The 16703-nt window shown below is 57.9% G+C and overlaps 1 protein-coding gene across 1 annotated transcript; it reads right to left on the bottom strand.

Annotated features, from left to right (window-relative positions):
- Positions 1-11458: 11458 nt before the first annotated feature.
- Positions 11459-14072, bottom strand: CRYBB2 (crystallin beta B2). Its single transcript, XM_065646343.1, has 5 exons — positions 14019-14072; positions 13188-13306; positions 12316-12448; positions 11753-11895; positions 11459-11627 (listed from the first exon to the last, which is right to left on the bottom strand). Exons 1-5 carry the CDS (start codon positions 14070-14072, stop codon positions 11459-11461), a joined length of 618 nt encoding a protein of 205 aa, XP_065502415.1.
- Between the last annotated feature and the right edge of the window lie 2631 nt (positions 14073-16703).

Genomic DNA, 16703 nt, shown 5'->3' with positions numbered 1-16703 from the left:
GGAGAAGCACGATGTTTCCTCTGCATCTCTACAAATTCCTCCAGCTTTCTCCTGAATACTCCTGACGAACCTGCTTCAATCACTTCTGATAGGTAATACAGTCAAGGCACTTTATCATCATCATGTTGCTTTTTGTAACTAGCTGACATGACGATGAGGCAAAGTTTTAATTAGGAAACAAATGGTAATTAAATTATCAGAAATATTATTCACCATCAAACATTCACCTCTGACCTGCGTGAGCATAAGAAGCACAGAAGCACCATCCCCTGTGCTGAGCTACTGCTGCTGCTGAACGAGCTGGGGCTGCGGAGCCAACGCCACCGTGCCAAAACCAGCCCGCGGTGACCATCTGCGGCACAGGAACAGAAACACCCCTGTTACCACTGCAGGAGACAGGCCGACCCAGGGACCTTCCCCAGCCCTGGTTCTGCTCCTTAAATAGCATCGCCTGGTGCCACTCACACCTGCCCCGTGTTCCTCTGCAAGGGGGGCTGCCCTGCAGGGATTGTCATGGGGCAGGAGGGGACCAAGGAGAAGTTTGAGCTACTTTTACACCTAAATCTCTACCCTTGATTCTCCTAACAGCTCGACCACACTATGGACACAGCATCTCGCTCAGCCCTGGCTGGAGAGGCTCATTCCACCCCGTCCATGGGGTTGGAGGTGCCGAACCAGAGCCAGGAGAGGTGGGACAGTGACCCCTCAGACCCCGGCCTGGGCTTGCAGGGGACCCCCAGGTTCCTCCACTCGTGCCGTCCTTTGCCCAGCTCGGAACGGACCCGTCTTCAGGAACTCCCTGATTTAAAAACACTGCAGTATGCTGTTACAGTTTAAAGCAAATAAACCCAATAAGGACTGCAACAGCAAATGTCTTCAAGCCCTGGAAGGAGTCTCCCTTCAGCACTATACGGCAGAGCTAATATCAGCTGGCATTAAAGAAGCGTTTTCCCCGTACAGACTGATTAGACAAACAGCTGTCAAGAGGGAACCATTGAGCACTCCCTGTTCCACGGTCTGGCTTGAATGTAACTTGATAAAGGAAGAAAAAAAAATCAATAATTGACTAATTTAGCTATAAATTTTGAGGGATAGAAGGAAAAAAAAGACAACTGTGCAGATATTGAAATGGCAGAAGTTAATTCAGATTATGTCACAGCATCTTACGGAAGGTAGATCGTGCAGCACTGAAAATTAAAGCCCCCATCGCGAGGGTGGTTTTGCTGCCGGTCGCAGGGGTGCATCAGGACACAGTGGCAGGCGGCGGGAGGGCGCAGGGATCGCTCCGGATGGCACCAGCCTCGGGACGATGTGATGCCCCCGGCGCGGTGGGAGCAGGTTGGCAGCCGGGGGTGCGGGGCTCCAGCGCCGCTTCTCTCAAACTCCCCGGAGTGCCAGCGAGGCTGCTGCAACGAGCCAGCCAAGCCAGCCTGCTAGAAAACCTTTAAGATACGCTCCTTGGAAACGATTCTAGTCGTGTGGGAAACACTTTCTAGTTATTTCTCTTCCCTGGCTTTTTGTGCTCAAAGTCTATTTGCACACCAGGTGACGTTTGCTGTCCTGGCTGATCAGTCACCTGAATCCAATATTACACATCTGGTCTCCAAGCTGGCCCCAGGTGTCTGATGTCACGGCAGAGGACAGCAGTGCCTGCTGGAAGGTGCACGGTGGTGGAAGCTGAAGTCACTGTCCCCCATGGCCGAGTCACCCCCGGCACACTCAACCCCAGTGCTGCCGGCTTGGCCGCTCTGCTGCTGCCCTCGCTGCTTGTCCACGGACATCTTGCTGGAGGCGAGAGGCTCCTGGCCGGTGGGAAGCGATGCCTTCTGCCTGCAGCACCAGCCATCACACCCACGCATTGACAGCGGTGTGAAAGGAGGCTCATCTCCATCGCCTGCAGACGGAGCAAGCAAGAAAGGGGGGACAGTCAGGCCGTCCCGGGGTCCTGGTCCTCATCACCTGTGTCCCAGCCCTCCTTTCCCCCTACCCAGGCATCGTGTTTAAAACCGACACGGGAAAAGTCCTCCCTGCGAGGCTGCTCAGGAAACCAGAAGGGAAATCACGCTGTTCTGCCTCAGCCAGCCATTATGCTGTTAATTTTTCTACTTGACTGCATCGCTCTCTATTTCAGTGAGAGAAAACAACTCTCTCTGCAAAAACAAAACCAACCTGGTGCTTTCTGTGTCCCGTGGCAGAGCAGCGATGCTGTGAGCTGCTCCTCCGCCTCAGCCACCCTGCGCCCGGGCACCCCAGGTGCTGCAGGTCGAGCCCTCGTGCAGGCAAACCCCACAGAAACACGGGGTGAAGCAGCAGAAATGCACGGCCAGCTTGGGAGTGAAATGGCATGGAGTGTGTTTGTACTTCCATCACATCAAAGGGGCCCTTGTTTGAATTCTTCTCCCTTTAGCCTGGAGGAGAAGAAGGGGAAAGATTGGTTCCTATTAATAGCTTTGCATCCCACAAGATCCCAGCCTTGCAAGAAGCCATGAAAGACTGCGGCATCTCATTCTCTGAATAAATGAGGTAATTTGGGAAGAAAAGTGTGCTCAGCAGTCTTAATTACTGCTTTTTCCAGTTCGGTAGGAGATGACAGCGATAACTCACTTTGGTGTCGGTAGCGCCCAGGTCCCAGAGGAGACGGCAGCACGGGCAGGTGTGCTGCCTCTCCCCAAAACCCCCTGATCTTGCAGCAAACAGCCACAGGACTGGCACGGAGCGAGGGGAAGAAGCACCCTGGCAAGCTGATGGACCGGCAAATGGGGGGACACAGCTCGCTGCAGGGACACCAAGGGACTGGTGCTGGTGGCAGGGCAGGAGGATGCTCAGGACAGCATCTGTCCCAGGGAAGGGGCCAGCAGGGAGCCAGGCCATGTGGTGTGGCTCTGGTCCTGCACCCCAGCGAGGCAAAGCCACCGGGGACGTCCCTGCTGCGGGCACCAGGCCACCTTGGGCCACCTGCTGCCCATCCGCAGGCATCAGACACCATCCCGCGAGAGGATTTTTCTCTCGTCGGCTGCAGGGTGGTACGAAGGGGGTCCCGCTGTACCAGCTGTGGGTAACGCTCGGGGTGCAGCTGCCTCGGATTAGCAGGAGCGTGGGGAGGCATCTGCCCCCACTCCGCAGCGCTCGCCCTGGGAACACACGGAATTATGTCAGCTTTCCCCTAAGCAGATTTCCAGGCTCCAGGTGCCAGGTTTAATCCAGACACCAAAGGTACGTGCGGCAGCGGGTGCCTCCAGAAGGCTGTGACATCGCCCCACGCAGGGATGCCGAGCCCGGGCTGCTCTTCGTGTGCCAGGCCTGAGGCCACCAGAGCCGACACTGGTTCTGCCCCATGGTCGTCTGGTCAGGAGTGATGCTGCAGGAAAGATCCACGGGGGAAAGGAGCCCACGAGCACCCAGGAGCGAAGCTGTGCTCCTACTGCACTGTGCATGGCAACGGAGCAGAAGCATTTGCGGGATCATAACCCATCCTATCTGCAGTTACCATATGCCAAACAATTAATCTACCCTCTCAGTGCCCTTGTGAAGCAAACCAGTGAATTATCTTCATTTCACAGCTGAGGAAATGCGGTTCCAATGAGGCCGCCTTGCCCAGGGGCACAGGGGAGCTGGCGGCAGGACTATCCCTGGATGGGGACTATGGGCGCATCGGAGCAGAGAGCTGCAGCATCCCAATGACAGCCTGCCAGGGGCAAAAAAAGGGACAATTCACAGAGAGATTTACAGGTCAAAAAAAACCCCACAGTGAATAAACTCTCAGTAACCTCAAAAGCGTCTTTCTGCTAAAAGGATTGAGCATCTTTAGCTCGGCCTGACTCCTGGCACTGGTGAAAAGCACCTCTCTTCCAGGACAATTCAGTTTGTCCTCTGAAAGATGCAGTCATTGCCACGTGCTGCACTAAGAGCAAAGCAAACCCAGATGGGATGTAGAAAAGATACTTGTTTCAATTAAACACTAAAAGCAATGAGCTGCTTTCTGCTTGGGTAGGGCAGAGGAGAACTAAATGCCTCTAAACCACACACAGGGAAATGCAAGCGATTAATTACTGCTGTTGTGCATCGCAATCTCAGCAAACAACCCCGTTTATGTTGCTTTTGCCGTGTGAGAGCTGCAGCGTGGCAGGCACATTGCACACAGGTGTACAGGGCGCTGAAACCAGGTGTTGCAATCACCTGTGCTCACATTCCCCATGCAACCAGGCTGTCATGAGAGAATCGGCACTAATTCAGGTGCCAAAATGCCATTAATGTGGCGAGGGACTAGACCGGCTGCCATCCCTGTGCCGGCATCCTCCAGCGGCCCTCGTCCCCGCAGCAGGAGAGCCCTGTCCTGCATGTACTGGCTCTATGTCAAAAGGGACTTCAACAGTTAAGGCGTCCTCCTTTCTGTCCAGCACGGCCTCTGCCTGCCGAGCTCATCTTGGCAGATAATGGACTTTGCTTTCTGACTTAATCTGCTGTAAATGTCTCTCCCTTAATTGCTTATCATCTGGAAACCTCAGAGTGAGCCAGGACACTCCCCTCCTTGTGATACCGCTGTCCTCTCCCTGCCTGCAGCCATCCTGCTGCCAGCCTGCACCCACTGCACCCACTGCAGCCAATGCACCCAGAGCACCCGGTGCACCCAGCACACCCAGTGCACCCAGCGCAACCACTACATCCAGCGCAAAGAGCACACCCAGAGCACCCAGTACAACCAGTGCAACCTGTGCTCCCAGCGCACCCATGCAACAGTGCACCCAGTGCGACCAGTACAGCCAGTGCACGCAGAGCACTTAGTGCAACCAGCATACCCAGTGCGAACAGCACAACCAGCACATGTGGTACAACCAGTGCACCCAGTGCACCCCTGGGCCTGCTCGCCTCCACACGTGGCACATTGCAGCCACAACCTGTGGTGGTACCAGTGGCACTGGCAGAGAGCAAGGGCTGGTTTTCAATCTGCTTCTCAGGAGATGCTTTTCACGAACAAAATGCTGGGAGGCTTCTACAGCTGTGGAACGGATGCTGCTGCGTTTGCCGTCAGCCATCGTAGCGCTGACAGGGAGATGCTCTGATGGCTCAGCAGCTCTTGACGAAAGGGCTCTGTTTCCCCCTGCCATCCCCGGCTTCTTCCCACCCATAAAAGAGCAGAGGAAGCCATCAGGAAGGCAGCACACGAAAACGTGCCGGGTAAGTCAGAGGTGGCAGGACCCAAGCTGCCCCTTGGAGCACAGAAGCTGCCTGGGGTCTGATTTGGGGCACAAGCCTGAAGCAAGAATTTGATGCTAGTGGGAGCTGGTGTGTCTTTCAATTAAAAATGCCTCTTATGGCAGCTGTGAGCAGCGTTTTGTTCTCCTGGCTGTCGAAAGAACAATCCCGTCCTGCAGAGGGAAGACGTCATGCGATGGGAAGGTTGCTAAGCGAGCGCTTCCCTCCTTATGATGCACGACTTCGTTACGCGGCGCTCTAAATGGATGTTACATACAAATGACATTTGCCTTAGAGCGTATGAGCAACCCAAAATAGTGTGCGCATTTCTGCGCTCTTTGTATGGTTTTCTGAAGAATGTCCCTATTGTCTGCTGTGTTTGCAGTGTCTGATGGCTGGAAATTGCTGCCTGCTGCTGTGCAAAACCCCTTTGTGGTGGACGGCTACGGTGTGGGTGGGATGGGGAGCCCCGAACCAACCTAGTGTCTCTCAGGGTCCCACTGATGGAGGAGCCCCATGTGCAGGACGGGTGGGCTGACGGCTGCAAGCTGGGGGGCACAGGATGCAACACAGGTTTCTCTCTTGCTCTGATCATCTTTCTCTCCCTGCCTTGAATTTCTTCTTTCCCAAGCTTTGCTCAGTGTTTTTTTACAGCCCAATGGTACGAGAGCAGGACGCAGCCCCAGGGGAAGAGCCTCTGGCCGCTACACACCGGGATGCTCAAAGCTCCTGCTCCAGCCTCCCACCGCTGCTCTACCCCAGGGACCGAATCCTGCTCACACCACACCTGCCAGACCCAGAGGTGACAGAGGGGACAGCCACCATTTCAGCCCCCCCCAGCAAAGCCAGTTGTGAGGCTGCAGCCTCCCACCGCGCAGCTGTGGGCACAGGCAGCGCCGGGGGACCGGGAGGCACCGGCTGTTCACGTGGCCATTTCAGTTAAAATTGCTTAAGCTCAGCTCAGCACAGGCTGGCTTCTTTTGTGCCCTGGACCAGACAGAGAAAAGGTACGGCACCAGCTCGCACACCTTACATAAGGTACAAATTAGGAAATTTTTTAAAAGGTTACGTCCATCCTGAAGAGAGAAATTTGTTTTTCATTTTTCCCCTGATTTCATAAGAATGTCCCCAGCAGCTGATCTTTGCAGCACCAACATAATCCGGTGATATATTTTAATCCCATTATGTTGCCATGTGGTTGCTCGTAGTCCGCCTGGGCCATGAGGAACAGATGTTTCCTAATTGGCACTTGTGCTGCCCAGGAGGAGTTCGCATCACTGAAAGAAGTTCCTTTGCCTTTTGTGTTGACATTGAAAGCGAGACCCCGCCGCTGGATTTTCACAGCCTCAAATTATATAATGGCTTTGGCTGCTCATATTCCAATTACTCACCTCGAGCTGCTATTTTCTGTACAAAGGCAGCGGCGCTGACACCAGGTCGGGGGACATGGGGACAATGGATGGGGCACTGGCGATCGCCGGGGTTTAATTGCCGGCTGTGACGGGACAAGGAAGCAATTGGGGCTTCCCTGGCCGCTCGCCCAGAGGGAAACACAACATTTTCTTTTTTTCCAGATGTGTTTGGGTAAAGCTGCTGGATGCAAAGCCCCGTCCAAGCGCTGCAGCCCTGCGCAGGAGGCTCCTCGCCCTCAGCCGCAGCCCATTTGTTATTTCCCAGGGCATAACATTGGTTTTCGTGTTGTCAAATTGTTTCGGTTTTGTCCTGAGTGTTTCATAATCGAGCGTTGGGAAAAATACTCTGAGCAACGGACTGCGGCGCATGGGGCAGGAGCAGCGGCGCTGAGCCCTTGCCGCTGCTGTAATCCCCTGATACATTTTAATCCCATTATGTCTCCATGTGGCTGTTTCCAATTCTGGCCTTTGAAGAAGTGATGTTTCTTAATTAGCATTTCAACTGGACAGTTTTATTTGCTGAAAGAAGCCTAGGAAGCTGTAAAGCTTGCTTTCCTTCCTTGTTCTTCCTCTTCACAATCATGTTCAGAACAAAACCAGGCAGCAGGGATGCGAACAGGAGCCTGACATTCTGGACAAGAGCATCCGTCGGCTCTGGGTACCATGAGGCGATGGAGCCACATTTGTCTCCCCGGACAGAACTCTGTATTACCTCTGCCTATAAACACGAGGGATCTCCTCTGCTGACCCTCACAGCCCGCTGTGAGATGGGAGAAGCTTGAACTGGCACCAGCCCAGCGATGGTACCGGGTCCCGTCCCGGCATCCAGTGACCACCAGTCCCAGCTGATTTCACGTCCACCACTAATCCTGTGTTTTGGCTGCAGCGGTCACAGCCTGAAATGGAAAAGTTACTTGAGCCCGCACACCCTTCACATAGAAGGATTAAAAACTGGTCACTACAAACAGGTGATTTTATAAGGACAAGTGCAGCCGTTGGGAGCTCAGGGCCCATCCCCGCTGCTCCCCACCACCCTGGGGACAGCAGGAGCCCAATGTCCCTCACCAAAGTGGGGAGAGGCTCCTAGCTCGTCTAGAGAAATAACACTGGCTTGTTTCACTCGTGTCCCAGCTTTCACATTAATCAGAGGTGAGATTACTTTTCCACATGCCAAAGCTGAGCACTGATTAATCACAGATCTGCCCCCAAAACCAGAAGACTTTAATAATATATGCTGGATTCCTGCTTATTTTTCCTTCCTTAAGCCTTTAATAGTAGTGGCTAGGATCTGTGCATGTATGTACAAACATGAGGCTAGCGGCTCAATTTAATTTAAAGAAAAACAAAAATCTAAGCTAAGAACCTCACGTAAATACATGGCTCTAGAAGCTGGAGAATTAAACATAACAACAACAACAATTTTCAAAGGGTAAAAATCTGTGAAACCCGCAGCAAACCCCTAACAGTTAGCAAAGCACGTTTAATACCCAGCGTCTCCAGCCTGCAGATAAAACTCCCTCCACTCTAAGTAAGAATAAGCGTTTCATATTTTTCAAGAGTATCGTTTTTTAGCCAATGGTTTCCCTGACCTGGGGGTGTCTCCCAGGGCCCTGGCACCCTGCGCACGAAGGGGGTTCACCCGCTGCTGCCGCGGGGCTTGGTGGGCAAAGGAAAGTCAGTGCGAGCACACGGGCACGTTGTCATCTCTTTCCATCGCATTTGCTTCCTCCCACCAGCTCACCCCGCGTCGGACACGGTCCCCCAGCAATGCGCGTTCCAAGGGTGGACAATGGATGATGCTCAAGCTGAAAAATAAAACAGGAAGGAAAAGGCAGCTAAACCTCAGATGTGATTTAGCCGGGGTTTGGCATTATTTTTATTCTGACATTAATTACTCCCTGGGAAAACGCTGCCGTGCTTTTCCCCGCAGGCAGCAGCCGTTCCTGCCTCCAGCTGCAGGCACAGCCCGGGCTCCTGTGCTCGGGGATTCACCTGCAGAGGGTCCCTGGGGATCCCCCATGGCACCCGCAGCTCCCACGGGCACCGAACATGCCCCCGTGACCGCAGGTGTGGGAAGAACCAGCCACCCGAGGGGACTGGAACCCCCAGCGGGGCTGGCGGCAGTGGGCTCTGAGCCCCCCCGTAGTATTTGCTGGTTGAAAAAAAACCCTCCTTTGCCAGTCTGGAGAACAGCTTTAGCTCTCCTGTTGGTTGGCACGACAGCAAAACCACCCACTGGCTGGCAGAGCCGTGGGACCGCTGAAATATCAGCAGCTCCCGCGCCGACAGCACCCGTGTTCCCCCGCACCCAGGGCTGGGAACAGCGCGGGGAACACAGTCCAAAAGACACAGCCTGAGGGGTCCGGGGACACTGTGGCCATGCCGGGGACAGGGGCGGCAGGACAGCAGCGTGCCAGATGGCACCTCTACAGCTCGCGTGGGATGGAGGCGATCTTGTGCTTTTGAATAATTTTTTAAAAAAAAATGAAAAAAAAAAATCCCAGCACATTTCTTGCCGAGGCAGCGACGTGTCTGCTCAGCCATGCTGAAGAGCTGCGCCTGTCGGGTGACAACGTCTCCCAAAACACTCAGTTCCTTGGTGACGTTTCCAATGGTGGCGAATCCCCACAAAGCCACGGGTGCTCTGTGCAGAGGAGCTGCTGCTGCCCTCAAACCCACCCCGTGCTCCTCAGCTCCGTTATTCGGCTTCAAGTGCCAACCAGCAGCTCCTGCTGTCGGGGTGTCTGCTGAGCTGAGCAGCCTCCTGGTCCCAGTTTCTGCTCCCCCTTCCTCCAAATGGCAAAGGGGAGCTGGAGGGAGGGACCGTCCAGGGGGAGCACACGAAGCCAGGGTGAGCTGCCCACAGCCCTGGGCGCTGGATCCAAACCTCTGGAAAAGCTGTAAGTTGCTGGAAAATGATCCCAACCACGGTGCTGGGAGGCTGACCAGGGGACAACACCAGTCTCACCCCAGAGACCTGGGGGGACCTGACAGCAGCCGCGGTGGCATGGGGAGCAACACCTGCAGCCGTCCATTTGCAGGAGGGGATGGGAGTCCCTTTGGTGACGGCAGGATTTGGGGCTGGGGTTACCAATGAGCAGCTGTGAGTCAGAACAGGAGCAGCTGCCGTGGAACAGAAGCCCTCGCTCGGTCAGGAAAACACATCTCCTCCCACGCCATCCCCTGCAGAATCCGCCCACTCTGCGGCGCTGCCACAGCCCCACGGCAAGCGGGTACAGCCCACCCCCCCGCAAACCCCGGGGGTTTCCTCCCATCTGTGGCTCAGCCCATGAAAACTTGGGGCCAGCAGCAAGGGGTGACATCCTGGGGAGGTGATGCCACCAAGCAGGACCCGGGGGCAGGATATCACTGGGTCCCCTGGCCACGGGCACCTGGGGCAGCCTAGTGGCCCTCGATGTCCCGGGGAGCAGCCAGAGAGTGGAAAAACCCACCTTAGCACAGCTGAAGCTGTATCGAGGTGACCCGAGGGCACCCACCTGGGTGCACCCAGCCACCAGCCGAGGAAATTCCCTCCACAGGTCCCGGACGAGCCGCCTCTGGGCTCACTCACATTTTCCTCTTCTGCTTTTGGTGCATTTTCCCCCAGAACCCGCTCACTGCTCACACTGGGCTCTGTGGTCCCCGTGGGGCTGCCCCGGTGTCTGGCTGCAGGGGCTGCAGGTCTCTGCTCAGCCTCATCGCTGATTTTAGCAGTTTGCACCCCCAGACAATGCCATTTCCCAATGACGATTCACAGCCAACTGCCCAGATGAGGCAGAGCTCACCCATCGGCAGCACAGCAGGGTGTGTGTCATTACTTCCATTAAAACCCCATTTTTCATGAGAAATTCTCAGTTCTGGGATCATTCTGACTTTTCCCCATTGAGAGAAAGGCACAGATTTTCTAAGGGAAGCGGCTCGGTCGAGGCGACGCAGCAGCACGCTGCCAAAGCACGACTCACCGAGGAGCTGACATTTCACAGCAACATTTGGCAAATGATTAATTCAGATTATCATCCCGTGGAACTGGGCCTTGCCAAACCGGTGATTTACACCAGGCTCAGTCATCTTGTGCACACTGGAAAGCGCTCTGAAACGCGGAGGATTCAGGGGGCAAAACAGCATCTGCCGGGGTGGCTGCGCACAGGAGGCGATGGAGAGGGGTGGCGTGCATCCCCATCACCCTGCCATTCCTTGTTTTCCTGGTGTTCATACCAAAATACTGTGGTCAAGCAGCCACAGGCAAGTCCATGCTCCCCCTTTAATTGCTAATTAAAGCTTATTATGCTTAATAATTAAAGCAATTATTTGTTTTGGAGGAATCCTGTCCGGGAGGGTGAACCTCCACTCTGTCACCACCACGCTTTGGGGACATTTGCAGCAGGACACATGGCTGCTGAGAAGCCGCTCACCCTTGGCAATGGCCCCCGGGACATTGGGCCCCGCGGCCACCGTGGTCTGGCTGGACCCCCCCCGGGCAGCGGCTGCAGGGGGGTGAGCAGCTCCTGTCCCTCCCGCCAGCCCCCAGCTCCCCCCCGCCGGGCAGTTCCCCGCTCTGTCAGTGAACACAGCAGCGCCGCTGTGGGTGGGATATGGGTGGCACTGGGAGAATTGGGAGTGCAGCGATGGGCCCCCCTCCCTGCCCAGGAGCATGGGGTCAGGATGGGCACCCCTCTGGCAGCACCCCCAGGAATGACGGGGCCAAAGCCGGGACTTTGAAACTCCAAGCTTTATTCAGTTGCTTCGGCAGCGGCGTGCATCACACGGAGGGGGCGGGAGGTGAGGCCATGGGGACAGCGGTGGCCGAGGACAAGCTTGCTCTGCTCCCCGTGCCCTGGCGCGGGCCGGGGGCTCTAGTTGGTGGGGTGGTAGGCGCCGCGCTGGTGCCACTGCATGTCCCGGATGCGCCTGACCGACTGGATCTGGGGGTGCTGGGCGCCGAAGTCTGAGCTGTCCTTATAGTCCCCCTTTTCAAACAGGTACTGGTAGCCCCGGTAGCCAGGGTACTGGTATCCCACCCACCTGCCGAGGCAAGCGGGGGGGTCATGCATCGACACCTGGCCCAGCAGCCGCGGCACAATACGGCCGAGGCTGCTCAGCCACACGATGCTCCGGCATCGCCCAGGTCCCACCGCCCCGGTACTCACGTGCCGCTCTGCACCCGCACGGACGAGACCTTCTCCTGGTAGCCATGTGCGTGGAAGCTGGGCACGTCGTCATCTATGATTTCGATCTTCTTGCCGGTGAAGCTGGGGTTTTCGTACAGCACGATCTTGTGCTCCTGGCTGTCCTGCAGCGGGGAGAGCAGAAACGGGGCGTCAGCGGCCGCCGGCACCCAGGGCTGGAACAGGGGGGATAAAGCTCAGGGCTATGGGGGAACCGAAGCAAGGGGCTGGCACCACGTGCCGCCGCTCCCACCGATGCCAGGGGTGCTCTGCATCCCTCCATCCAGCTCCGAGAGCCGGTGCCTGCACGGGCACTGCCAGACTTACCAGCAGATGTCCTCTGCTTGGGGGCCACCTGCCACTGTCCCCGTCCCCGCGCTCCCTCCGACCCCCCACCGGCTCCCCGGGCCCCCAGGGCTGGGGCGAGGGTGCGCAGGAGGGGGTGCCCCTCGCCGCGGGGCTGGGGGGCGGGGGAAGGCTGGGGAAGATTTCTGGCTGCAGACCTTGGTCTGGCGGGTGGGTAGTGGCTGTCTGGGTGCTCTCACCACTTTGATGGGTCTCAGGGAAGTGATGCTGTCGCTTCTCCGGCTGTTGGTCCAGGAGTCCCAGCGAGGGTACTCCCCCTTCTCAAACACAAACTGCTCCCCTTTGCAGCTTGCCTGCTCGTAGCCCACCCAGCTGGAAGAGAGCAGGGGACGAGCTTCAGACAGGGCAGTGGTGCAGGGACGGGGACCCCAGCAACCGTACCCGAGCTGAGCCCCCAGCCGTGTCCCCCAGCGGGACACAGACCCCTCCACTCCCTGGTGGAAATGGAAACAAGCCCCGTGGTGCCTGGTGAGGTGCCACTGGGGATGCTCCGACATGGTGGCCACCCATTCTTGGTCTGTGGGGACCCGCGGAAGGACATGGTCACCCAGGCGTCCCGCACAGGGCTGTGCTCCTGCCAGGGTGCTCCGCAGCTGCCCCGGTGTTCCTGGGTGCCAGCCGTGGGTACAGACAGGGAACCCCCCCGTGCTTTCAGGGACTGCCCAGAGCCCCCCAGCCCCTGCACACCGGGGTCGGCAGGGGAGCGGGGAGAGGAGGTGCCACCGGCACTGCCGAGGGGGTCCCATGCCCTCCTGCCCCTGAACCCAAAAGGAAGAAATCAGAACTGGGGAACGTGCGAACTGTGCCCATGTCCCCACCCCTCCAGCCTCCCCCTGCTGAGCAGGGCTGGGGGACACCAGCCTGCCCAGGGGACACTGTCACCCTTGCTCGCCCCCCGGCACTGGGACAAGGTTGGGCCAACAGCACAGCGGCGGTGGCCATGTGAAATCCCGGGTGCGGTGCGGGTGCCGGCAGCGGGGACACCCCCTCCACGTCCCATGCTGCCCCGCTCCCATGCCCCACCACAGCCCCCCAGCCCCCGAGCACGTACGGTCCAGAGTGCACAAGGATGGAGCCCACTTTGTCCACACCGGCTTCCTTCAGGTTGTGGCAGGCGCCGCTGAGCTCATGGCAGCGGCCCTGGAAGTTCTCCTGCTCGAAGATGGCGATCTGGGAGAGAGCGGGGACCTCAGAAGGGGACACGCCGTGAGGGGGGGCACACGCTGTCCCCAGCCACCGGCTCAGCGCAGCCCCACGTCTGCTGCATCCCACACCCCAAAACCTGCACTTCAGTGGCTTTTAACGAGCCTGTGAGCGTGAACCAATGTTTCCATCCCCATGAGCACGCTGCTCTCGCTCCTGGATGCCAGCGAGTCCCCGCTAGCGCCAGCCCAGTGCCCGGTGCTGCTCGCAGAGGGACACCTGCGCTCGCACCGGGGTTCAAACAGCCGAGCAGCTTCGGAGCTGCTGGTGGGATGCAGCAAGCCGGGCACCCAGCACGTACCGGGGAGGCACCAGGGGCTGAGAACCGCCAGCTCAGCCACATTTCACGGGTCAGCGGGGAGCAGAACTGCTGAGTCTGCAGAGGTGGCGGGAGATGCGGAGTTGGTCTGTTCCCACCCGCTCTGCCTGCACTGGGGCTGTGGGACACCAGCAAAATCCTGTGCATCCCCCACCGCGCTGCCCTTCCCCTCGTCCCCCTGCCACGGGCTCAGCACTGGCTGGGAGTGCTGCAGGGGCTGGTGGGGGCTGCATGGTGGCAGCTCAGCTGCTCTCAGCCTGGCAGGGACCCCCGGACACCCCAAGAGGATGATTTGGGTGCTCAGCGAGGCTAAGGATGCCCCAGCCCCACGGCAGAGCTGAGGAGAAGCCATGCACTGACCTTGGAGCTGGGTTGCTGCTGCTTGGAGGCTGGCATCTGGTGCTCGGAAGCCATCATCAGCTGGGGTGTCCGCTGCCTGGGGCAGAAAACTCAGAAGGTTAAAAGCTGCCACGGAGGGTGCAGCCAGGACTGTGCTCATGGCCCCGTGTCTGTGTCCCTGCCCATAACCTGGAGCTGCACAAAAAGGCTTTCCCAGGGTGCCCAGCCCCTGCAGCTGGGGCTTCTCCCACTGTCCCTGCCCAGCCAGTGACAGCCGAGGGGTCCCTGTCCCATGTGGGTGCCTGAACAGGGTGCCAGGGAGAAGCATCAGGCTCCCACCGCCCACCCCGGCCGTGCATGTGACTGTGCAGGGTCACCCCGATGAAGGACCTTCATCCTCAAGCCCAGTGAGATCCCCCGTGTCTGAGCAAGCTCCAAAACAGGTGAAAAAGGATCATTCCCAAAAAAAAAAAAAAAAAAAAAAAAAAAAAAAAGGCAGCAATATTCCTGAGCTGGGCACCCAGTTTGGGCTGCAGGGACAGGACGGTCCCCACGGCTCAGCGCCTTGTGCCCGCATCCCACTGCCAGCCCCACACCTCTGCCCGGTGCTGCGGGAGGGAGCTCCGGCACCAGGGTTGGGAGGAGGCAACGACAAAAGTGATGGCGATAAATAGAAAAGCCTTACCAGTTATATCAGTACCCGCTTGAGCCAGTAAAGGGCTGGGGCTGAGAGGTGGAATTTATACAGAACTGCAGAAGAATGGTGCCAAAACTATTTACAAAATAGTTAAAGCGTGATTCAAAGCGAGAATGCTGGATTAAACCCCAATGAAAACCAAGGTCAGCTGATCGGCCGCAGCCTTTGTCTCCCCAAACACCAAGTCGGGGAGTTATTTCATTAGCTTTCACATTCGAGTCGCCCCCTTTGTTGGGTTTGTTGCAAGGAGATTTGGAGTTTGCATGCATCAGCCAAATGCATGCCAAGACCCAGCCTGGCCCTTGCAAACAAAGCGCCCGCCAGCCCTGCTTCAGGAGTTTTGGAGCCAGAGACTTTATCTCTCCAACAAACCAGCTAGCCGCCCCGCCGCCCAACCCGCCGAAAACTGCTGCAGTTGGCTCTTTCCATGCGTGATAAACCAGCCTTCCAATACCTGATAAACCCCTGGCTTTGCCCGTCTGCATCCCCAGAGAAGCAGCACCTGCACCCCACAGCCAGCGACACCGCAGAGGGACCCTGCGAGGGTCCTGGGGACACCACGGGAGCCCCCTCCCGCTGCCATCCCTGCGGCTGACCCTGAGCTTTGGGGACAGGAGGGGGCTGGTCCTGGTGACACAACATGGGGCAGCACTCGGCAGCATCCTCAGCCTGAGCACGGGGACACCCGGGTATCAGGTGTCAGGATCCTCCTCCGATACCCCCCCACACTTTTGGGGTCCCTGAGAAGTGTCCTGGCCCCATGGGGACGCAGGAACAGCAGCACAGAGGTCCCTCCATCACACCAGGACACAGCTGAGGTTGTGGCAGGGGCTTGCGTCCCCAGACGTGTCCCCACAACTGGGCTGTGTCCACGGTCGAGCTGAAGGTTACGGGCAGGAGCAAAACCCCTTTGCTGGTGTTGTGCTACCAGGTGACCTGGGGACGTGTCAGGGTTATGGGGAGGGTGACAACACAGCTATCAGACTCTCTGGGTGCTGTGCAGCACCTGCAGGCCCCACTCACCCCCCCAGAGGAGCAGGACACCCCCCTTGTCACACAGCAAACATCACACTGCATTAATGTGGCCCAAACCAGCTCTCTTCTGCACACATTTCTGGGGGTCCCACAGCAAATGCACTGCTGGCCCGCCGCCGCCACCTCCGGACGCTACCCCAGCCCCACATGCACCGTCACCCCATGGCGCATTGCCACCAGTGCCTGCCCTAGCAGGGACACACGAGGGGTTGGTCCCCTCTGCCCTGGGCAATGGAGCCGCGGGGGCTGCTGGAAACAGTGCAGCTCTGCGGGATCTCACAGCATGACACGGAGGGGGTTCGGCAGGTCGGAGCTGCCCCCGACAGCTCCCAGCCCCGTCACCATCCTTCTCCATCCCCCGTGGCTGCGGCACTGCAGAGGGTTCTGCCACCCCCGTCCCCATCTGCCTGGGTTAATTCACAGGGTCCGTAGCCCGGGACCCCCGTGGACCTGCCCCAGGTCCCGGCACAGGGCATGTGCATCCCCACAGCTGCTGTCTGGCACATCCTGGCCCCTCACACAGCCCAGCAAGCAGCAGACACGGTGCTCGGTGCTGAGCTCAGCTCCTGCCGGGCTGCGATTCCCTCCCCTTGGCTGCGCTGGGCTGGTTTTAGCTCATCTCAGCCACGAGCAGGGGTGATGCTGCAGGCAGCTGCAGCCGCCGGGGCCCCATGGACTGTCCTGGGAGCAGCTTTTGCCACTCAGGGCCACACAATCCCCTTTAACAGCTGCAAACCCGGGTCCACAAAGAAAACTTCTGGAGCAGCAGCTTGTTGCTCAGGCAGCCTCAAGCCCACCTCTGCCACTAGCCCGGGGTGGTCTCCAAATGTGGCCGCTGTGTCCCCAGGGCCGGGCTCTGCCTGCACAGCTGAGGATGCTCCGTGCTGGGATGCCCAGCTCCCTGCCAGCATCCTCAGGGACATGGCCCAGAGGGGCCCCAAACCCCAGTGTTTGCAACCAAAACAGCAGCTCCA

This window comes from Caloenas nicobarica, chromosome 16, assembly GCF_036013445.1.
Source record: "Caloenas nicobarica isolate bCalNic1 chromosome 16, bCalNic1.hap1, whole genome shotgun sequence".
In the NCBI taxonomy this organism is placed as follows: Eukaryota; Metazoa; Chordata; class Aves; order Columbiformes; family Columbidae; genus Caloenas; species Caloenas nicobarica.
This window is presented reverse-complemented; position numbering and strand designations above follow the sequence as displayed.

What these genes read in the sequence shown, in the direction of transcription:
- CRYBB2 (XM_065646343.1), bottom strand. Translation starts at nt 14,072, where the DNA reads ATGGCTTCCGAGCACCAGATGCCAGCCTCCAAGCAGCAGCAACCCAGC. An exon ending in ATCCTTGTGCACTCTGGACC is followed by an intron (nt 12,449 to 13,187) that starts GTACGTGCTCGG and finishes GCTCTCTTCCAG; the next exon opens with CTGGGTGGGCTACGAGCAGG. An exon ending in GTGCGGGTGCAGAGCGGCAC is followed by an intron (nt 11,628 to 11,752) that starts GTGAGTACCGGG and finishes TTGCCTCGGCAG; the next exon opens with GTGGGTGGGATACCAGTACC.